Source organism: Peromyscus maniculatus, chromosome 11 (genome assembly GCF_049852395.1).
Source record: "Peromyscus maniculatus bairdii isolate BWxNUB_F1_BW_parent chromosome 11, HU_Pman_BW_mat_3.1, whole genome shotgun sequence".
NCBI classification, from domain to species: domain Eukaryota; kingdom Metazoa; phylum Chordata; class Mammalia; order Rodentia; family Cricetidae; genus Peromyscus; species Peromyscus maniculatus.
The window spans coordinates 44,995,400-45,018,198 of NC_134862.1; the positions used below are offsets into that span (position 1 = coordinate 44,995,400).

Sequence of the window (22,799 nt, forward strand, 5' to 3'; positions counted from 1 at the left end):
CTTTTCTCTTTTCTCCTCTGTTGGCACAGGAACTGTTCACATGGCAGCTTCTTTGGGATCAGATATGACCCCACAGGAAGTAGCTTCAAGAGGGTCTGGTCTGGTGATGGAGACAATGCTGTGTTTTGGTCACTGAAGTCCCTAGGGCTTTTAGCAAGTAGGACACCATCACATGACCATAGGCCTGGGGGAAACAGGTGAGGAGTTGCTTCTCACCTCTAACCCCGGGAGGGGTCCTGTCATGTGTCACAGGCCACCGGAGGTTTCTCCACAGGTCACCCTTCCCATAGCCTAGTCTCTGTGCCTGACTCTAGACTCCAGACCCACCCCGCTGGGCTTCCTGTAACCTTTAAGCTTTTCCCAGAGGGAACAATCATATTAGCTAGATCCTCATCTGAAGGCTGATGGACCTTCGTCCTCTAGTTCTTTGTTACATTTAACCTAAACTCCTTTCGCTATAAATGATGAAAGGTCAGGTAAGGTCTAGAGACAGCCAGGGCTGGCAAAAATAACCCGGGGAGGCCATTAGGATACACACCACTAATCCTAAAAACAAAAGCAAGCAGGCAATCCAGACTCCCTCTAGATAAGCGTAGAGGAGGAGGCTTGGCTATGTGCAAGGAGCTGGATTCTACAAAATCCCAGGCCTGGGAGCAGTCTGTGCTCTGTCGCCTTTTAAGGCAAGGTCTGAGCTCCCAGGGCTGAGCTTGCTCCAACTCGCCACAGCCCCATTCATTCCTGGCTATTTGGAGGAAAGCAGTGATTAATCAACGTTGCCCCACCCCCACTCAGCCTCTTTTACATTTGGTTCTTTTTAAAGTGTTGGCACACCTCTAGGTAGATCTTAGTCAACCTAGACCCTCAGGGGGTATAACTGGAGGAGTGACAGCTGGTGCCTGAGGAGGTCAAAGGGGAGAGGTTGGAATGTGAGGTCTGGGAAGAGAGAAGGTTAAAATGTAGAGATCAATTTTTCGATTGGGGTTTCGGAGTAGGAGGAGCCTGGGTCTGTAGGGGTGGGAGGTGGGGGTGATGTGTGTGAGGGGCTCTGTGGGTGGTGTGGCACTCAGGCGAGGAGAGTATGGATGGAGCCGGCAGGGCAGGAAGCCTTGATCGCTAATGGGAAAGGCCAGATACTGTTGCAGGGACTTGATGGCTGCTGATGAGACCGTTGGGCCTGAGCCGGTTTTGCCTAAGCCTGCCCAGCCCAGTTGGTCTGTGGACCTCAGCCTCCTTTGAGCCAAGCCTGTGAGCCAAGCCATTTGGGCATTCTGGAGAGGTGGATGAGCAGTGCGCAATGGATGGGCACATCTGGGTACTAGAGGAAGAAAGGAAGGTAACCGGCCTGTCCCGGGCCTGACCTCCAGAGCTTTGCTCAAGACGAGGTCTCAGCCAGTGCTCTCTACCATGTTCCCACACTGAGAGGGAGGCATTGTGGGCCTGGTGAGACAGGGTGGGGGAAGTGATCCCCAGGCTGCTCTAAAGAGGTGTTTATCAAGGAAAGCTGTTCCAGGTAAACCGATGGAGCAAACCCAGCTTCCTAGGAACCGGGGGCTCTCTGCCTCAGTTCCAGCAACAGCTCCCGTGACACTCGGTACAGTGTACCCTCTGGGCTTAAGGTTGAAAGGGGCGCAGTCCAAGGCCTTGTCTTCCAGGCCTCAAGCCCTGGCCTGCCTATTGTGATTGTGGCAGAGAGAGAAGCCAAGGAACCCAGGGCTGGTCCCTAGTGTGGTGTCTGTAATGTAGGCACGAACTGTTTCTGTAGGATCAACTTCTTCTCTTTCCCCTCTGGGGAGGGTGGGGGTAAGGAAGGCCTGCATGCTAAAGGGTGCCATGGAGTGTTGCTCTTCCAAACCCTGCCCTCCCTTCTTCCTATACCCAGGTGGACTCACCTGAAAGAAAGCAGCTCTTCCTGGTCTCTTCATATTAAAAATGAAAAGAAAAACTGCAGGAGGCCGGGGGGTGGGGTGGGGGGGTGGGGGGGTGGCGCACGCCTTTAATCCCAGCACTCGGGAGGCAGAGGCAGGCGGATCTCTGTGAGTTCAAAGCCAGCCTGGGCTACAGAGTGAGTTCCAGGAAAGGTGCAAAGCTACATAGAGAAACCCCGTCTTGAAAAACAAAAACAAAACAAACAAACAAACAAACAAAACAAACTGCAGGAAAGGACCTTACAAGCATCCCTTAGCAGCCCAGGTGCTCCGGGCTCTCCACTCTAGGTGTTAGCCAAACGGCCTGTCTCCTCGGAGGCAAGCTGCTGCTTCTTCTCTTACTCCAGTAGGAGTGAAAAACAAGGACTGTGCAAATAGGAACAGACTTGCAGCTCTGCAGAGCAGCGGTTCTCAACCTGTGGGTCTTGAGCTCTGGGGGTCAAACATCCCTGTCACAAGGGTCAACAAAGATCATCAGAAAATGCAGATGTTTACATACAGTTCATAACAGTAGCAAAATTATAGTTATGAAGTAGCAGTGAAACTAACTTTAGGGTTGGGGGTCACACAACATGGGGAACTGTCTTAAAGGGTCGCAGCATCAGGAAGGGTGAGAATTACTGCTTTAGAGGGAGAAAGAAGGGCTCTGTAGAGGTGCTGGGTGGCCTGTGCTGCCTGGAACACTCAAGCCTCTACCATCTTCAGCTGATTCCATCTGGGGGCCTCTCCAAGCGACATCACAGCATCTGTAGTCACAGTGGAGTCACGAAATCCTAGAGTCCACTGCGGCAGGCTGCCCACAGTGGGCTGTCCCTGGCAAAGTTTTTTTTTTTTTTTTTTTTTTTTTTGTTTGTTTGTTTGTTTTAAATACAGGGTCTCACTATGTAGCCCTGGATAGCCTGGAATTCACTATGTAGACCAGGCTGGCCTCAAACTCAGATTTGCCTGCCTCTGCCTCCCTATTACTGAAACTAGAGGCATGTGCCACCACCATGCTTGGCCCTATCAAAGTTCTTACTAAACAATAAAGACAACAGAACTGTGAATTGTTAAAAAAGACACACATTTGATGGAAAGGTACAGCTATTATGTCTAATAAATTAGTTCCTCTTTATTTCAAGGATATATATATATATATATATATATATATGTATGTATATGTATACACACATACATATGTGCATATACATTCATTCAATGGTAGAGAGAATAAAATTTAGAAATATCCTTTGTTGGTAAAATAAAATGTTAGCGACACTATGTTGATCATTCCAACATTTCCCCCCTTTTGCAAATGTATTGGCTTTGGCTGAGGGTGTAGCTTGGTGGTAAGAGTACTTACCTAGCATGTGGAAGGCCCTAGGTTTGATCTTTAGCAACACACATACACACTCGTGCACACACTTACAAGATTCACTATCCAAAGCCCTTGACTCCCCTAGGGAGCAGGACTGGGTTTAGAATGAAGGACATGAAGCACTCATCATAAATGCAGAATAAATACAAGGCCTGCCAAACACTCGAGGAGTCAGATAACTGTAGTCGGACGGTTTCTCCGGTTTTGCCCGGCCCTGCGGTTCTGCAGCCACTTATGAAATAATCACTCAAAGGCTTAACATTACTTACCAATTATGTGGCCTATGGCAGGCTTCTCACTAGCCAGCTCTTATAACTTAACCCATTTCTATTAATCTTTGTTTTGCCACATGTTCCATGGCTTACCGGTCTGCTGGCATGTTATTCCTTGGGTGTTAGGCTGGCGTCTCTCCAGACTCTGCCTTTCTCTGTCCTTGGATTTTTTTTTTTTTTTTTTTTTTTTTTGCAGGACCAGAGAAACCTTCCATCTACAGATAATTGATATTTAAATGTATTTAATTTAATACTATTATTATTATTATTATTATTGTGTGTGTGTGTGTGCACATGGTCAGAGAACAACTTTTGGGAACTGGTTTTCTTCACCATGGGATCTGGGGATTAAAAGATTATCAGGGGGGCTGGAGAGATGGCTCAGAGGTTAAGAGCACTGACTGTTATTCCAGAGGTCCTGAGTTCAATTCCCAGCACCTACATGGTGGCTCACAACCATCTGTAATGAGATCTGGCTCCCTCTTCTGTGTACATAATAAATAAATAAATCTTAAAAAAAAGATTATCAGGCTTGCATGGCAAGTCCCTTTGCCTGCTGAGCCATCTTGCTGGCCTCCTTAATGTATATTATAAAATAAAATTGGGGCCAGGTGGTGGTGGCGCATGCCTTTAATCCCAGGACTCGGGAGGCAGAGCCAGGTGGATCATTGTGAGTTCGAGGCCAACCTGGACTACCGAGTGAGTTCCAGGAAAGGTGCAAAGCTACACAGAGAAACCCTGTCTCGATAAAAACAAACAAACAAACAAAAAAAAAAAAATTGGGACTGGAGAAATGGCTCAGTAGTTAAGGGCACTTGGTGTTCTTGGCCAGGCATAGTGGTGCATATTTTTACTCCTAGCACTTGGGAAGTAGTAGCAGATGGATCTCTATGAGTTCAAGGCCAGTCTGATCTACATAGCAAGTTACAGGCCAGCTAGAGCTACATTGTCAGACTCTGTCTCAAAATCCAACCACTGCTCCTGTCCAAAAAAAAAAAAAAGGGGGGGGGCACTTGCTGTTCTTGCAAAGGAGCAAGGTGGGGGCCCCAACACCCACATGTATACTCACAATCATCTTTGACTCCAGTTCCATGGGATCCCATGCCCTCTTCTGGCCGCTGTGAAAACTGCAGGCATGTGGTGTACATACAAACGTTCAGGCAAACACACATAGAAACTATAAAAATAAATCTCTGTCAAAAATATTTCATTGTAATTTATGTGATAGGCATTTTGCCTGCATGTATGTCTGGGTGCCACTCACATGCCTGGTACCCAAGGAAACCAGAGAAGAGCATCTGAAGTTATGGTTGTTAGCCTCCATGTGGGTGCTGAGAATTCAACCTAGGTCTTCTAGAAGAACAATCAGTGTTTTAAACCCCCAAGCCATCTCTCCAGCCCAACAAATAAGTCTTAAAAAAAAAAAAAAAAAGGAAACAAATCTATACTGATAAGCATTCAACACTGTAAAGAAAACAGTCCTAGAATGTGCTGTTCTTCTCCTTTGCCTCAGTTTACCATGTGTGTAGCAGGAAGCTCTGAATTATTCACCCATGACAGAAAAGGTCTAAGAATGTTCTGTGGAGGAGCTGGACTCTCTCTGCAGGTGTTCATTCACACACGGAGGCCAGGAGTCTGACATCAGTCCACTCTCTGAGGCCAGAACCCAGTCTTGCCACTGCAGAACTTAACAGAGGCAGGCTGTGGATCTCCCCGGGATCAAATGTCCTTCAGAGACTCAAGGGCACTTACACAAGCCCTCCTGGCTGGTCCCCACGGCCCCTCCCCTCCCCTCCCTCCGTAACCAGCTCGGCATGTTTATTTTTCTTTTCTGAATTCTTAGGACAGCAAGCAAGTAGAGAGGAGGGCAGATGCCAAGAACGGAGAGGAAAGGGGCAGCGATGCCAGCCGAAAGGCCCCAGGCCCCAGACAGGACTCAGACCTGGGCAAGGAGCCCAAGAAGGGTGTTTTGAAGAAAAGCCTCTCCAGGGACCGAGAGGAGGCTGATGGCAGAGCGGGTGAGAAGCCCAAAGAGGAGAAGATCATCAGGGGCATTGACAAGGGCCGGGTCAGGGCTGCGGTGGACAGGAAGGAGGCCGGGAAGGACGGCAGAGAAGAGAGGACCCCAGCGCCGAGGAAGGAAGAGGAGAAGAGCGGGAGTGTCAGGAACGCAGCCCTGAGCAGAGACAAAGACAAGAAGAGAGAGGAGGTGGAGGAGCCCAGTAAGAAAGAGGAGGAGAAGCTGACGACGGGGAGCAGGAGCCCAGGCTCCCGAAAGGAGGACGAGAGGCCGAAGAGGCCGAGCGAGAGCACAGACCAGAAACCAGAGGATGAGGGGGTGCAGAAAGGAAGTGGGGACAGAGACTCGAGAAAGGAAGATGAAAAGGTTAAGAAGGAAGAGAACCGACCTGGTAAGGAAGTCAGGGAAGAGAGCAAGGCCAAAGCCCCAGAGAAGCAGGCCCCTAGTGGCCCCAGCAAGCCCTCTGAAGGGCCAGCCCGGGCGGAGGAGGAAGCGACTCCCAGCATATTTGATGAACCTCTGGAGCGAGTGAAGAACAACGACCCAGAGATGACCGAGGTGAATGTCAACAACTCAGACTGCATCACCAATGAAATCCTGGTCCGCTTCACCGAGGCCTTGGAGTTCAACACTGTGGTCAAGGTGTTCGCCTTGGCCAATACGCGGGCCGACGACCACGTGGCCTTCGCCATTGCCATCATGCTCAAGGCCAATAAGACCATCACCAGCCTCAACCTGGACTCCAATCACATCACCGGCAAAGGCATCCTGGCCATCTTCCGGGCCCTCCTCCAGAACAACACGCTGACAGAGCTGCGTTTTCACAACCAGAGGCACATCTGCGGAGGGAAGACTGAGATGGAGATCGCCAAGCTGCTCAAGGAGAACACGACCCTGCTCAAGCTGGGCTACCATTTTGAGCTGGCCGGGCCCCGGATGACGGTCACCAATCTGCTTAGCCGCAACATGGACAAGCAGCGGCAGAAACGGCTGCAGGAGCAAAAACAGGCCCAGGGAGCCAGCGGAGAGAAGAAAGACCGGCTCGAGGTACCCAAGGTTGGGGCTCTGGCCAAGGGCTCCCCCAAACCTTCACCCCAGCCATCTCCAAAGCCGGCTCCAAAGAACTCGCCTAAGAAAGGGGGTGCTCCAGCAGCCCCGCCTCCCCCGCCCCCTCCCTTGGCCCCACCCCTTATCATGGAGAACCTAAAGAACTCACTCTCGCCAGCTACCCAGAGGAAGATGGGAGACAAAGGAATCCCCGCCCAGGAGAAGAACTCACGTGACCAGCTCCTGGCTGCCATCCGTTCCAGCAACCTTAAGCAGCTGAAGAAGGCGAGTGATGGTGGGCACGGTTGTGGGGCCAGGACAGTCCTAGGCTTGTGGGAGATGGGAGGGTACGGAGGGCACGGAGGGCGCCAAGGAGTCCATGTCCGGCTGCCGGGCCACTTCACCTCTCTTAGAGGCAAGGCCCTTGCTTCCTTTGAGATTCTTCCTCTGGCCTCCCACTTCACACTCCTGCCTCTTCCACCTGTGATCAAACCTGCAATCCCCTAGGAATAGAGGAGATGTGACCCCCATTTTTTTTTCTTCCCAATTTTGGTTCTATTCACTCTCAGGATCAACCCAAGTCCACAGGCTAGTCTATCCTAGAGATCACCCTTGGGAGAGTCTACTTTAAATGACCAGTGTCTTAGACACATGACTGCCTCTGGATCTCTCTCTCTCTCTCTCTCTCTCTCTCTCTCTCTCTCTCTCTCTCTCTCTCTCTCTCTCTCTCTCTCTCTCTCAGACTTACTTACTTATTATTTATACAGTGTTCTGTCTGCAGGCCAGAAGAGGGCACCAGATCTCATTATAGATGGTTGTGAGCCACCATGTGGTTGCTGGGAATTGAACTCAGGATCTTTGGAAGAATAGCCAGGGCTCTTAATCGCTGAGCCATCTCTTCGGTCCCCAGCCTCTGGATCTCTTGATTCTCACATCCCTGTCTCTTTGGAAGTCCCCCTTGAGTGACAGAGTCCAGAGTCATTTGTCTTCCTGACTGGATACCCTAATCAGGATACCCTGACTGAATATCCTAATCAGGATACCCTGATACCCCCATTATCATGTGTGACTAAAGGCTAAACATAAAAAGAACCCAGCTGTAATCCAGAGGCTACGTGCTGACACCTGGTTTTCACAGAAAGGGAAAACGTTCCCTCGCTGTCCCTGGCTCATACATTCACACCGAGAGGTTTGGGATGCACCCCTTTTGCAAGAAAGGAAAGCGAGTTAAACTCTAGGGAGCCCTGTTGGACTCTCCGAGCTAACTCATCTCTGCCTTGCCTTACAGGTGGAGGTGCCCAAGCTGCTTCAATAGGACCAGGCAGCCAGGCACTGGTGCCAACGCCATGTCCGCCCGGACTCTCGTACCAGGGCTACACCGACCCCCACCACCCCACCCTGGCTGAGCTGTTACAGTTGCCTCTGTCCACCATGGGAGAGCTCGAGACCTGGGCCGCGCTCGAGGGAAGACAGACACCTCGGTCTCTTCTCGCTTTCCTTTTCTCGTCTCTGGGGCTCTCCAAAAATTGCTTTTGAAACCCGGAGCTGAAGTTTCTGGACAAGAGGAGTCCTTTAAGGCACCGTCCCAGAGAAGGCGGGGCCGGCAGAGCCCCTGTAGCCGGCATGCCGCCAAAGGCTTATGATGCAGAAAAGATGTCTCCCAGGGACCGACCACACAGCCACCCCAGCCTTACCGCCTCCAGGGCCAGGATTCAGACCTCTGAGGAGCCCTTGGGGGAACGCTGCCGGGCCAGTGGCAGTGGAGCTCTCTGGGACAGTGGTCGAAGGATGGAGGGCATGGGGGTCCGAGGGCAGAGCAGGAGAGCTGAGGATGCCACAACCCCTTCACCTGCTGTGCCTAGGCAGTAGGCATGGTTGGAGGTGCCTGAGAGAGTAGGTTCCAGATGGGAGTGGAGGGTCAGACACCAGCTGGGCATGAAGGGTTGATGCCAAAGCAGACGTTTTCTTCACACCACCTGCTGCTGTATAAATAGCTCTATATCTGTTTTTTTTTTTTCCATAAGATTTTGATAATATATTCAAACCTTTAGCTGCGAGTGGCTAGGCCTCGCCTTTTTTTCATGTGTTAATGCTTCTGCTGTTTGCTCCAGGTTCCCCGGCCCTCCAAAAGCTCAGGGTCTCTGCCAAAGCGTTCAAGGTATTCCGTGGACATCAGCCTGGAGTCTGTGTACCTCTGCAGAAAGGGCAGTATGGGGGGGATGCCTGAACTCCTCAGGAGACAACCTCCTGACCTGGTGTCCCAGGTCTGTTCCTCCGCCAGTCTCTCTGCCTCGTATCTATGCCCAGAGCTGTTCTCGGGGGAGACGGGGCTGAGAGGCGCACAGGGCCCTGGGATGTCTATATTAGGCACGTTCAAGGATGATGATTCTGTGACTCTTCGTGGGCTCAGGGCCAGCTCTTCCCAGCAGTTATAGGCCAAGGAAGGCACAGTCAGAGAATCTGAGTGACTCAGTGAGGGGCAGCAGCACCAGCACCAGTGTGGCTGAGGGCCAGAGGTGCCTGTTCGTCGCCAGTGTGCTCCAGCTGGAGGCAGAGCCCCACAGCCACCGCTGTTCCAGTTGGGGTGAAGCTCAGTTGTTAGATGGGGCGTCGGGTTCTGTCCCCAACACTGCCCTCACAACAAAAGCTTCTTTCTGACCTTTACCTGCCTGAAGATAACTGGCACCAGGAAACTGCCACCTTGGTTCTTGGTCTCAGACAGCTTCTCTGCCTCCATTTTTTTTTTTTTTTTTTTTTTGTTGTTGTTGTTGTTTGTGTTTGGCCTCAGTAGTGGAGAGCAAAGTAGTTGGAATGAGTGGGATCCTACCTCCCCGTGGAAGCAGGACAGCTGTTCTAGGTCTGGCTTAAATGAAAGAGAGACAGCTCATATCCCAGGGTCCACTCGGACCCCGTTCTTCCCCAACCCATCTGCTGCTTAAGTAATAGGTTGTTCCAGGGGCGGAGAGAAATCAGCGCTGGCTTTCGGCTCCCAAAGGGTGTGATTTGGAGCCAAGCCCACGAGCTTGCACCTGATGGGTACAGGGCACTAGCTAGGTGCTTATGGGTGCCTTCTGCTGGCCTTTGAGCTGTGCTGTGGATGCCAATAGCCTCACTGTTTTGCACGCAGAATTAGTTATGGGAGCATGCGCACATGGCTAATAAGAGGCAGGACTGAGGTCTCCGCTCCTCTCTGCCGCTGAAAAATGGACTGGTGATAGTGTTTCACAATGGCACTGGAGGCCAAACAGAACCAGCTAACCTAGCTTTTGTGTGTGTGTGTGTGTGTGTGTGTGTGTGTGTGTGTGTGTATACATATATGTATATAACCTAGCATATATATATCCAGCCTTAAAGTGTCCTTCAGAACCTTTCACCTTTGCACCGTTATTTATTTTTTTTTTCACCTAAATGAAAACACGATTAAGCTGGCGGGTGGGAGTGTGTGTGGGGTGTAGCCGCTCCCTACCTCCTCCCAGAGCCCTCTCGGCCTGGGATGATGTAATCATTTCGGTGTGCGTTTACAGCCGATGGTGGGAGCGCAGCGCCACCTCGAGGCAAACTGCGTCCCAGGCTCTCCTGCTCTTCAGAGCAGCCTAAAGTTTGGACCTGGAGCTGGCGGCAGGGGAGGTCAGGGGAGAAGGCCAGAGGGTGAGAAGGGACGATGGCCCCACCCTACGCGACTTTCGGTGCGGCGCCCGGGCGTTGAGCGAGGTGCGGGGCGGAAGCTTGCGCTCAGGACCTGCGGGATGCGCAGAAGCGTTTCTGCCCGCTCCACGCGTCCCGCCGTCCGCCCGCCGCAGCCCAACCGCAGTCACGCGTCTGGCGGGTTTTTCCTTCCTAAAACCGAGGAGGGCCAGAACTAGTAACCAGCATCTACATTTTACAGGGGGGAAAAAGGTTCAAAGGAAGCAAATGATTCATTCAAGTTAGTGGATCCGGACTCAACTCCAGGTCTCCCTTGAGAGTAGGGAGGAGACACTTGACCTCCGCCTCTCCCAGCAGCCTCCTGGGCATCATCTCCCGTGTTCTTCCCGTGTTCTTTCCGGAGTTCTATTCCATGTCTGTTGTTCCCAAACCGAGAAATTCCTTCTCCTGCTCTCACTTCGCTCCACTTTCCCTTGCCAGGAGCCACCAAAGCTAGGACAAAGGTCTGTCTGGCGCTGGCCATGTGTAGGTCCTGGAGGAGGTTGCCAAGGTTCTCATCCCACTTGCTGTCACAGGAGACAACATGTGATGAGCTATGGCAATCAGAAGGCTCCAGGTCTCCAGGGTGGAGCAGGGCATCTCCACGCTCACTTGGTCACTGTTGAGAACTAAGATCTGGACACGGGCCACTCACTCGAGACCACGCTTTTCTGGAAAACTAAGTTCTCCTGTCACTACCTGGAGTACCGAGCACAGTCGCCACCCCTGCCATGCCATCAGATGCTATCCAGCTGAAATTAGCCTGGAAGTCAGGATTAGGACCCGTGTGTGCATGTGTGCGCGCGCGCGGCGTATCTTGCCCAAAAGCTTTCTCCGCTTCTGGAACTCCCTTCTCCAGGCCTCCATCCCTTCTCCCCTTTCTTCATTTCCCCTCCGGAAGTGTCTGCTTGCCTAGGTACCTCCCTTCTACCCAACTACCGCCCTTCCTCTTTCTTCCGTAGCCTTTCCATTGGCTCCACTGTATACCCATGTTATCTTTACCCTAGCCACCCAAACGCCTACGAATCCCGTGGAGCTCTGCCACCCTCACCCCAGATGAACATCCACACCTGAACAGGTCCATGTTTGTCTGGGTTTGCATGGGTTTCAGCTGAGGACCAAGCCCGGGGCCTCACCTATGCAGTTATAGGCCGGTGTTTTTGTATAAAAACTCCTCCTCTCCAACTAGATGTCCTAGACCAGCCCTCAGGCTGTTCCGTGTTTCCTCCTAGCCTGGCAAGACCCCACTTACATCACTGGGGTCCCTAGTTCTTTTTTTTTTTTTTTTCTTAATGCAGCGTTTCTCTGTGTAGCCCTGGCTGTCCTGGAACTCACTCTGTATACCAGGCTGGTCTTGAACTCACAGACCCACCTGCCTTTTTCTCTCCAGTGCTGGGATTAAAGGTGTGCATCACCATGCCCGGCAAGTCCCCTAGTTCTTAGGGGCCACTGTCACCTCCTCCAACAGCTCTCGTCTTACAGAGCTGTCTGTTGGTTTTTAAGGGTGCTAAGTGATGGAGAGGGGCAGGTACGGCCCTTCTCTAGGCTCCCTTGGGTCTTGCTGGGCTGTTTTTTTCTCCAACAACACACATACAGCAGACTGGAAATTAGTATTGGGGGGTGGGGGTGGGGTGGAATGCTATCCTCATTGAAAGAACTCCAGTATGTGATGGAACTCTGCTGACTCCTCCGTCTCCCTACACTGGAAGATTTTCTTTCTTTTTTTTTTTTTCTTTTCTTTTCTTTTTTTTTTTTTTTGAGACAGGGTTTCTCTGTGTAGTTTTGCACCTTTCCTGGAACTCACTCTGTAACCCAGGCTAGCCTGGAACTCACAGAGATCTGCCTGCCTCTGCCTCCCGAGTGCTGGGATTAAATCGTGCGCCACCACTGCCCGGCTCTTCTCAGAATTCTTAGGGCCAGTGCTTTGCTGTGTTAACTGGAGATAGCCTTTCTCCACCTGCAGCTCCGACTGCTGCAAACCCACCTCCCACCCTGTACTACAGAGCAACTTGTCGGTGGTCCCAGATTGTTGACGCAAGGACCATGAATTCTGTTAGGGCTCTACATACATTAACATCATTTCTCCCCAAATCTCGGACACCTTCTCCTTTACCTCTCACCTTCTCAGCTTCTGGGCAGAGATAGTCTTCTAAGTGTAATGGAGGAACCGCTGTGCCTACCAGCTCCACCTCTTTCCCTACCCTCAAAGAGAAAGTGAAGTTGTCGCTGTGGGCCTAGGATTGTCCCCAGTGGTGTCAGCTACCCCTCTGTGACAAGGTTCGTGTTCAGGGGGCAAATTCCTGTGCCCCTTGATTTCACTGAGAAGAGGGAAGCTGTGAATTCACTCAGAAGCAGACCTCTGCCCAGGGGAGTCTATGACCCAGGCCCCACAGCTCCCGCCTTCTAGGTTATGTAGGAGAGGTAATGCCCCCCTGGGCATGTGGCTGGAGGGCCCCGGGGACATGATGAGCACAGTGTCCCTACCTAGAACCTAGAGGGCTGCTGGAAGCCAGAAGCCAGAGGCTGCACTGGGCTAGCGTTCTTGAGGGTGGTTAAAAATAGGGCTGAACTTAGGGAACTGGGAGAAGGGGACAGTCTCCCTACTTGAGTCAAAACTATTAAAACTGTTTTGGGGGTGTATCTTAGGAGCAGAATGCTTAACTGTCCTGCCTGAGGCCCCACGTCCCATCCCCAGTATTGGCAAACTTCAAAACGATGGGATTTCCTTTCCTGCATCTGCCAGCAGATGTCTTGAGAGCAGAGCACGAAGACTATATCTTCATTATCAGAACAAGGGGAGATGGGCAGACAGCTCTGTACACCCACCGCCACTCCCAGGTCCCCTCTTCTAGGCAGCCTTCACAATCCTTATGCCTAGCTTCCCTGGGGCCCTGATATGGGCCCGAAGGACCTGACACCTTAGCAGCCATGAAGATCAAGCAGTTGACAGGAGCACTTCACACCAGTCTGTTGGGTGGCCACATCTCTCCCCTTGGCTCCTGGCCCTGGGCCTCCGATCAGGAAGGAAGAACAGATTCATAGTTTGGATTCCACTGTATATCATCTTTCTGACCGATGTCTCTCCCATTCTACGGACGGAGGCACTGGGCTTTGGAGACAGTCAGAGGCAATGCTCAAGGTAGGACAGTGGTGAGAGCCAAATTTGAATCTAAGTGTACTTGGATGGACGGGTGCCTTTGTATAGCTAGCTGGTAGTGCCTCAGCTGTCCCAGAGGCCTGGCCTGAAACGCTGATGAGTACCCTCTGTCTGGCTACCTCACTTGCTTTGGAAAACACCCCAAGCATCCTCGGGGGTTCTGCCGAGGATGGGGCTGAGGGTGGAACTCTGTTCCCTCTGGTGCTGCCCTCCCCTGCTGTGGAATGGGGAGCAGGCAACGGTCTGGGTTCAGTAGAAGGCAGGGTTAAGACAAGGGGTAAACGGGGCCAATGATTCCACTGACAGGAGTTACACCGTTACAGCTTTAATCCAGCTGGCCTGAGTTCTGGCCAGTGGGGCAGCCAGAGGGAAGGGCTGTGGCCAGCTGTTGATAGAGCCCCCCACTGTCTCCACCTCAGCCCAAAGAGGGCAAATAGGAGGGGCCCAACCTTTCTGATTGGGATCCTGGGAGCAGAGGAACCACTGACAACAGAGGCCGTGACCCGGGCTCTCCCCTTACTCCCTGTCTCCCAGTAAAATAGCTCACGAATCCCAAGCCATCCCTTCCCACCCATCCATCGTTGACGGCCTGGTTCCAGCTCAGCTCACGCTCCACTTCTCTGGGGCTCTGTCCCCAGGAGGGCCCAAGACTTGGCTTGATCTGGGGCCTGGTGACTAGAAGACCCATGCCCACCCCCAGGGCTGGATGCAGGTACAGAATGGGGACTCTCCCAAAAAAAAACGGCATCATGGAAGGGATAGCAGAGTCACAGCTGTTTCTTCAGGCTCCTGGATAAGAGGGCTGTGGTGGCATGTAGGGAGGAGGAGCTGAAAACCAAGGAGACAGGATGAGGGTCAGTGGGGCACAGGGGCACCCTCCCCCCTTCATGGTATGCAGGTTCCATGGGAAGAGATGCCTAGAAGTTTCCAAGGAGAAATGGAAGGTGCCTGGGAAAAGGAATCTACCAGCGAGAGAGGTAAGGGAGGCCCTGGAGCAAGGGGTGGGGACAAGCAGGAACAAGGATTCCAGGCTGTGCACTCACCTGCAGGGTTGTAGATTGGGGGCCCAGCTGGGTAGAGAGGATACTGAGGAGCAGGACCACTAGGTGGGTACATGAAACCAGGCTGTGGAGGTGCAGGACCAGCTTTGGGGTCCGGGGCATATTGGTATACTGGCTGCATTGGGATGCCTGTCATTGGAATCTCCTGGCCTAGAAGAGAGACAAGGATTAGCATTCTAAACACCCAGCTCCCATGGAAACCTCCTCCTGTCCAGGAAACCAAGGTAAGCACCCTGGCAACTGCCTGGCAGGCTCCTGGGTAGCCACTTGTGGCCTTTGCCTCCCAGAGCTTGCTTGCCCAGAGTTGAACAGAGAGCTATGTATGTGCCTATGTGGGTCGGTCTGTGTCGACCAAGCTTGTTCCCCTCAGCAGGTTTCAGAGCCCTCAGAAGGCAGAGTCTAGCCTGGGGAATATCCCACTTGGGTAAAAAATGGGCAGCTACAGAGGCTGGTATCTTGAAATCCAGCACAGCTGCCACTAAGAGGGTCCTCCTCCAGTCTCTCCCTCCCACACTGATCTCCCATATGGTGTCAGCGTTTCCATGTTTATCAGGCTTGGACAGTTAAACGCAACACTCAAATACACATCCAAAGTACTGGAACACATCCAGTGAATGTTCACTACTACAGACCTCACCCCACATACTCAGCCACAGGCATGCTCATACCTACGGCCCACTTACCATCAACAGACACACTCCCATGTACGACTGAGTGCTCATACAAGGGCACAATCACATGTTCCCATACAAGCCTGGACACAGTCCATTACTCAAGGGTTCACTTGCACACATTCCCGGGTGGTATGTGCAGGCACACAGAAACACTCTCTACTAGAGAATTCACCAGTCCTCAAGCCCTGTGGTACCCATCCCAGGAATGGGCCCAGCCCGTCTCAGGCTCATCTTGCCTGATACTGTGCATACCTTCAAATGGGCTCTGGAGCTGCTGGCGCCTTCGGTACAGGTAGCAACAGGAACAGAGGAAGCAGCAGATGGTCGTGGCAACCACAGCAACAAAGAGGATTACGGCAGAGGCGATGCCTGCGATGGTCTTGGGACTTTAGACAGAAAACAGGTCCTCTCACCTTCCAACCCTCAGAGGAAGTCCTCACTGTGCTGGTTCCAACTCCTGGCCAGCAGGGAGCCACAGCACACTAAGACTTGGGGTTCCTCGTGAGATTAATTCTGCCCATACTGTTTAGTAAGAGTTTAGAGACCTCTACTTCCCAGGAGGCTATGCTCTCTGGCTAGCTGGTATGAAGCATGCTGGGATTTGTAGTGCGCCCACCTACCCCTGCTTTTACATCTACAATTTAATTGGTTAGGTTTAAAATGTGTTAGCCCCAAAGGGGCTTTTGAAATAATGTAGGGCCAAATCTCACTTGACATTTCCCCTTATATCTGTTTTATGTGTTTGCAGCTCCCTTAAAAAAAAGTTTGAAACCCACTCATTTGGGGGCTAGGAGTGTAGCTTAATAGAAGCAGGTGTTGGGATGTATGAGGACCTAAATCCAACCTCAGCACCAGGCTGGGGTGGGGGAGGGTGGGGAGGAGTAACAAAACCTTTAATTTGGGCAACTGTTTCACTTTGTAGCCCAGACTGGTCTGGAACTCATGGTGATCCCCAGCCTCCTGAGTGCTGGGATTACAGGTGCAAACCACCAGGCCTGGCTAGCAACTTCCATATTCTTTAAAAAGGTAACGGTGATCCACAGAGCACAAGTGTCTCAGGAAGATCACATTGCTTGCAAGAAGCTGGCCGGGGAACCAAATCCCAGTCTTCGCACCCTCTTACCAGAGCTTCTACAAAGCCACTTTGCAGCTTGAGTGTTAACCGGGTGTGACCCCCTCCCAGGACCTGCCAGGATCCAGAAAGCCTCTGCAAACAACCCAGGCAAAGCCCATGGTAACTAACACCAACCAGTCAGCTCTGTCACCATTTGGAGTCCTGGTGACTCCTTCAGCTAAGAATGTGGAGGTGGGCACCGGAGGCAGCGGGACGCCTCTGGAGAGGGGGCGGAGTGGGAGTCCACAGCCCACCTGAAGGCCAGACAGTGTTTCTGCTGTCTCTCGGTGATGAGTAAGGTCAGATCCCTGCAGCAGTACCGCTGGTAGCAGGTCCCGCAGCAGAAGGTGAAGAACTCGCAGTCAAATCCCGGATGCCAGGAGCCATTCCGGTCCAGATACCACAAGCAGTCTTCGCTCGCTAGCGCTGCAGCGGGCAGGGGTTTGGGTGCCCGGTGGACACCGGTCCAGTTCAGTTCTGGCCAACCTCAGACCCACTGCCTTGAGAAGCTGAAAGCTCACTTTTGTTTCCACCCTGACGGGCTCGGCCTCGAAGCTCTAGAAATCCCCCTGTCCCTGAAGCTGAACCCCCACGCCTGGGGTCAGGTTCTCACTGCCTGACCTCCCAGCGCCCTTTCTTGCTGCTCCAGGAGCACCCGTGAAGTGTCTCGGGAGGGAGCATGGACAGCCAGAGGATAGCCCAAGGATAGTCTCCAGGGACACGGCCCCGGTCCCTTTAACCCCTCCCCGATCCCGCCCCACCCCACCCATCCCGTGTAGCTCCCCATCCCTTACCCAGAGGAGTCCCCAGCACCAGCAGGACCACAGCAGCCAGCGGCGCGGCCCCGCGGGGCCCCGCGGGCGGCATGACAGGAGGGGGCTGGGCGCGGCCAGGACCGCCTGGAAAAGGGGCCGCAGGACAAAGCTGGACGAAGCCGGCCGGCGGGAGCTGCAGCACCGCCCAGCCCGAGGCCAGGCTCTGGCTTCTCTCCCGCCTCCTCGGGGCGGGGCGGGACCATCGCCCCGCCCGCAGTAACCCTGCCCAGGCCCCGCCCAGGGGTCTGCCCACCAGCGACGCCCACCCAGCCTCAGCACCAGTTGGGAGGGCGCCCCTCACCCCAGGGAACAACCCTGCTCTCCCTGTCACCGACAGTGAGTGCAGTGACTCCTCCAGTCTGAGCCCTTAAGGGAACAGCCAACAGCTGGGCACTGCGGTCAGGGAGGCCCTGCTGTGTGCCCTACGCCCGCCCCTCTCCTGAGACCAATCATTATCCCAGCCCCCAGAAACTGAGCCTGGTGCCACCTCCTAATGTCCAGCTCATGGGCCAACCCTGGAGGGGCATGGGCTGCACCTTCCCTTGTGTGGGCCTTCCTCTGCTCTAGTGTCCAGTCTTGGACGTCCTGCAGGGGGAGGAGAGGGGCAGGGCCACCCTGCCCCCATTCCTAGAAACAGGCACCCATTGAGAGGAGGTTCAGAGCAGCTTTTGTCCCTGTCGGTGCCCACAGGCCTGGGCCCTGGCAGCTGCACCTTCCCCTTCTGAATGGACAGCTCTCCAACTATAGCCTCACTCCTCACCCGTCGGGGTGGCCCCGGCCACTTGGGACCCATCCTGTTAAACACTTAGCAGTGGAAAGCTTTTTCTTCATGGGGCAAGCCTGCAGAAATAGGGCATTAGCTGTCAGAGTCAACACAGGTTAATTACAGGTGGACAGTCTCGAGGTAGGGAAAGTCACTCTACCTTTTCAAACTCACGGAGAGTTGTGACAGTACTCAGAGGTCATGGCCTATGCTCCAACAAGCCAGGTTTAGCTGCACATGCTCAATAAGCCAATTAAAGAACCAAATTGATAATGAAAAACAAGGAGACTTATTCAATATGGTCACACTGGAAGAGGGACAAGGAGATCCAGTGGTACCTCTCCACACCCTTGTCCAGTGGTCCTCAACCTTCTTAATGCTGAGGCCCTTTAATATGTTCCTTATGTTGTGGTGACCCTTAGCCATGAAATTATTTTCGTTGCTACTTCCTAACTGTAATTTTACTGTTATTAGCCATAATGTAAATATCTGTGTTTTCTGATGGTCTTAAGTGACCCTTATGAAAGGATTGTCTTAACCCTAAAGGGGCCATGACCCACAGGATGAGAACCATTTCCCTAGTTCATCTTCAGGGTCCTCAAGTGAGGGTAAAGTTTAAATAGAGGGCAAGATATTTGCCTAACTAAGCAGTCCAGGGAAGGTGTGATCCCCCTGCCCATCTGGCTCAGCTCCCAGTTTCTCCTGCGAGGTAATCTGACAAACTGTAAACCTTTCACCAGGAGACCGGTCCTCTTCTGGATGCCCCCAGGTCCTCACTAGTTCCTCATCTAGTTGGAGATTCCTGGGGAAATTCTAATTTCTTGGGGCCCATTCTTTCAATAGTCTGGCAGCCAAAGAGGGGGCACAAGTATCTAAACATACGTCCATTGCTGCCAGACAAGTCATTACCGATGATAACACTCTGCTCTGCACGAGATACCTCGGCCACCAATCAAGTGAGGCAGGATAATGGCTCTCTTCGTCTCCTGCCGTGTGCACTTGAAGCATTTTCTTTTCATGTGCGCGAGTGTTTGCCTGCATGTGCGTATGTGCACCACGTGCATGCCTGGTGTCCTTAGAGGCCAGATGAGAGCATCTGATACCCTGGGGGCGGAGTTACAGACAGTTGTGAACCATCACGGGGGTGCTGGGAACCAAAGCCGGGTCCTCAGCAAGAACATCAAGTGCTCTCAAACCACTGGGTCACCTCTGCGGCCCATGTCACAGGGCACCCCGACACTGGGACATCTACCTCATCAGAATCCTTGTACAACTCCACTAGCTAAGCCAGGTTGGTGAACATTTTTATCAACATCATTTGACCAACAGAGACTCAAGCATGTTCAAGGCTTGTTTAAGGTAACGTAGTAAATGAAGAGACAGCAGTAGGACCCAGGATCTCTAGATAGGTGGATCTTGACTCAGCTGAAGGTGCTGACAGCAAACGTTTCTGGTGTTCTGGGTGAGGGAACTGGAGGGCATGGACAGCAAAGCGGAGTGTAAATGAGTTAGGAAAAGGAAATCCCAGAGGGAGGGGAGCCCTAAACTGCGCCTTTGTAGGTGGCAGCTCATCCTTCCAGGAGAGAGGGAGCAGGAGGAGCATGCTCCTGCTACAGGATGCCCCGTCAGCCACTGATAGGCTGGCCAGAATGTGCACTAAAATTGGACCAAAAGTCATCAATAGCACTGCCAAGGACATTTCTTGACTCACTGCCACTTATGTCTGCACATTGCTGTCCTTCTTCTTCCTATATCACGAGCTCCATGAAAGCCAGGGCCACTATCCCCACGCTCTGGCAGTAAGTGCTCAGCAAAGAGCTGTCCCTCCTGTGTGAAGTTGATTCTCTCGCTCTCTTCTGGATGTGTGTGCTTGTGATCCCATATTACCTGTCTGCATTATTTGATATCTTTAGTTTCTTTCTTTTGTAAAAAAACCAAAAAACCAAAAACAAACAAAAAACCCCATTACTTTTATTTATTAGTGTGTGGGGACAGACATGAGGTCAGAGGACAAATGATAAGAATTTGGTTCTCTCTTTCCAGGAATTGAACTCAGGTCTTCAGACTTGGCAACCAGAGACAGGGTCTCCTATGTAGCCCTGGCTGGCCTGGAGCTTGCTATGTAGACCAGGCTGGCCTCGAACTCACAGAGATGCAGCTGCTTCTGCCTCCCGAGTGCTGGAATTAAAGTCGTGTGCCAGCATGCCCAGCTACATCAATGGTTTTCTGTTTGCAAAATTCTAGGATGGAGGAATACGATGCAGGGGCTAGGGTGCCCATGCAGGTCAGAACACACATGCATAGACAGACAGACAGACAGACAGACAGACCCAGGCTGGTCTTGACTCAGACTTGCCTAGGTCTTGCCTAATCCTCGTGCCTCAGGCTTCCGAGTGCTGGAGTAAGCCCAATCCCCACCACTTCCCAACTGACACTTCTTAGCAGGAGATGCTGACACACAGAGACAAATAGGATGAGCTATATTACCACAATGGACCCGAGTCCTGAGAGGGCATGGAGCAAGAACTGCAGAATGGGTGTGAAGACTGGGGGCCCTGGAAGGGGCTGTCCAAATCCCGAGCCTTCCCTAATCTTCAAGTGAGGGGATGCAGGAACATCATCCTCTCACCAAGTCAGTCTCTTGGGCTCCTTCTGTGACTAGATGAGACAAAAATAAGGCTTTATCAGTTGGAGGCTCAAAGGGTAACTGTGATCAAGACATTAGGCACTAATACTGCAAATGAGCTCATTCCATTGTAGCTAAACTGAGCTGGAGGAAGCTAATTCTCTCAGCTCACACTGCTGAGATTTGAAGTTGGTCTTTTGTGACTTTGAAGTCACATACCCTTGAGATCCATCACCTGTTCCTCCTTAAATGTTTAAGACTGTGCCTGGCATAAGAACTGAATGCTGAGGGAAACATGGATGTCCAGCCTCATCTGTAGCAGCCACGTGCATGAAGTGAAAAGGTGGTCAGGCTATCAGGAGTGGAGAAAGTGGGGGACTAGACCATGCCTGTGATATGACCTCAATACTCTCCAGAGTCACTGTACTCTAGGCTGCATGACCAGTCCAGGCTTCTCCAAACCCTTCCATGCTCTGGTCATATCAGAGCCCAAGACCCAGCCTGGGCATTTCTGAGGCACTCCTTACCCTCTCACGCCCTGGCCCCAGGCTAAGCCTAATATCTCTCCATTAAACTCCTGTCTGGTTACATACTAGTTTGAGCTGAGACACTTGGAGATAAGAAATTCTTTTCCTAGCCTGGTGGTGGTGGCACATGCTGTAATCCCAGCACCTGAGAGGCAGAGCCAGGTGGATCTCTGTGAGTTTGATGCCAGCCTGGTCTACAGAGCAAGATCCAGGACAGGCATCAAATAAACACAAAGAAACCCTGTCTCAAAGAAAAAAAAAAATCTTTTCCTAATTCCTACTTCTGTTGGTACCCTTTTTAGAATACTTCCAGCTACCCACACATGTACCCAGCTGGCCTCTGGCAACCCAAACCATACAGACAGGTAATTACATAGTCCTTCCCTCTACAGGACCCTGTGCCCTTAACTGTGACTTAATGTCATAGCCTCTTAAGAGAGAATTGGATATAGTCTCCTTGAAGTTCATAGTGAGGAAGGGAAAGGCTCAGAAAAGCACCAGGAACATGGTCAAGGTCATGGCTGACCTGAAGGAACTCAGGTCCCTCCCAATGTCCATTACCCCAGTATAAGCAAGCATATTAATTATGTTTCTTGTTGTAAGATAGTGTCCTCTATATTTGTTCTTGTGATAATAGGCATCTCTGGGGTTGGGGGAGGTCTGGGAAGTCAAAGGTAGGTGGCCAGTGTAGGGTGTCACCTTGTCACCTAGCCACAGCTAGAAAGGGGGTACTCTTCCTCCTTCCAGAGGCTTTGTCTTTTAGGAGTGCCTCTTAGAATGCCACGCTCCTGCCTGTCTGCAGTGTGCTCAGCAACCAGAGCAGAGCCTAGGCAGTTTGGACTCCAGGCTGAAGACCGAAGGCGGTGGATGCACACACAGGCTTGGGCGGTATGAGCAGCCAGCCACCTTCTCACAGCCTCAGTCTGGTCTTCAGAGCTGGCCCTGGCAGTGGGGTGCATGGAGGGTGCCAGGTTATCTTTAAATGGCACTTTACTCAGCCGGCAGCTCTGCCAGCTGGGCAGGGTGGGAGCAGACAAGTGTTATTTTGAGATCAGCGAGTGAGTGGCGAAGGCTGTTTACAGCTTTCCTGTCTGTCCCTTCCCGGGAAGCAAGCAAGCGCTTGGGGCCACAGTCCTCAGCACTCCAGCTGGGGTTTGTTTTCAGCCGTCCCAGCACAGCGGGAACTGGTGAATTTGGATGCACACGGCCTTTCTTGACAGGTTTAGGTGATGATAATTCCATTAGATTCAAGATCACACTAACAAGCTAAATCTAATACTGTAAGCCTCACTTCAGAACGTTTTGTATTGTACTGACTTTATTTACTTCTTACAATCACTCTGTAGAACAGATACCAATATCTGTTCTGTGGATTTGAAAGCGCAGACAGAAAAATTAAGTAAAGCTTGCCCAAAATTACCGAAGCTGGTAAGTGACCCTGCTAGGACCCAAAAATCTAGCCTGGCTCCAGAGCCCATACTGTGAACCACAAACTATGTATAAGACTTGACCTGCGACTTCTGGACTACCAACTCGAAGCCACCTGAGGCCCCTGGACTTGGGTCCCTCATGTGGAAAGATGAGGTTCAGTCAGACCCACTAGAACCCCAAAGCCAGAGCTGAGCAGAGGCACCAGTGCACCCTGTCTTTCTCTGGTCTGGAGAGCTTAGGGTCACGGGAAGGGGTGCCCTCCTGGCCTGGCTTCTCTACAGTTGCTACTTAACCTTCCTGCAAACACAAGGAGCGAGCGGAGCTGC

At 52.1% G+C, this 22,799-nt stretch overlaps 2 protein-coding genes across 3 annotated transcripts in view; one reads left to right on the top strand and one right to left on the bottom strand.

Annotated features, from left to right (window-relative positions):
- Lmod1 (leiomodin 1) overlaps nt 1-8,678 on the top strand; it is a 41,926-nt gene extending 33,248 nt beyond the window's left edge. The window contains exons 2-3 of the mRNA XM_006982442.4: nt 5,398-6,906; nt 7,910-8,678. Of these exons, the coding sequence (XP_006982504.1) occupies nt 5,398-6,906; nt 7,910-7,936 (1,536 nt within the window). The 3' untranslated portion in view covers nt 7,937-8,678. The remainder of the gene's footprint in view (nt 1-5,397; nt 6,907-7,909) is intronic.
- A 5,093-nt stretch (nt 8,679-13,771) lies between these two features.
- Nucleotides 13,772-17,674, bottom strand: Shisa4 (shisa family member 4). Of its 2 annotated transcripts, XM_006982440.4 has the most exons (5): nt 17,106-17,674; nt 16,566-16,737; nt 15,450-15,583; nt 14,506-14,673; nt 13,772-14,290 (listed from the first exon to the last, which is right to left on the bottom strand). In XM_006982440.4, exons 1-5 carry the CDS (start codon nt 17,176-17,178, stop codon nt 14,244-14,246), a joined length of 594 nt encoding a protein of 197 aa, XP_006982502.1. In that variant the 5' UTR covers nt 17,179-17,674; the 3' UTR covers nt 13,772-14,243. The 2 variants fall into 2 exon arrangements, with proteins under 2 accessions (XP_006982502.1, XP_076403619.1); XM_076547504.1 differs by lacking the exon at nt 16,566-16,737 and having other exon boundaries at nt 17,106-17,434.
- Nucleotides 17,675-22,799: the final 5,125 nt, after the last annotated feature.

Bases quoted from the DNA above. Each gene is read 5' to 3' on its own strand.
- Shisa4 (XM_006982440.4), bottom strand. From the start codon at position 17,178: ATGCCGCCCGCGGGGCCCCGCGGGGCCGCGCCGCTGGCTGCTGTGGTC. The intron at 16,738-17,105 runs GTAAGGGATGGG...TGCCCGCTGCAG, and splicing joins GGTGCTGGGGACTCCTCTGG to CGCTAGCGAGCGAAGACTGC. The intron at 14,674-15,449 runs GTATGCACAGTA...TCTCTCTTCTAG, and splicing joins GCTCCAGAGCCCATTTGAAG to GCCAGGAGATTCCAATGACA.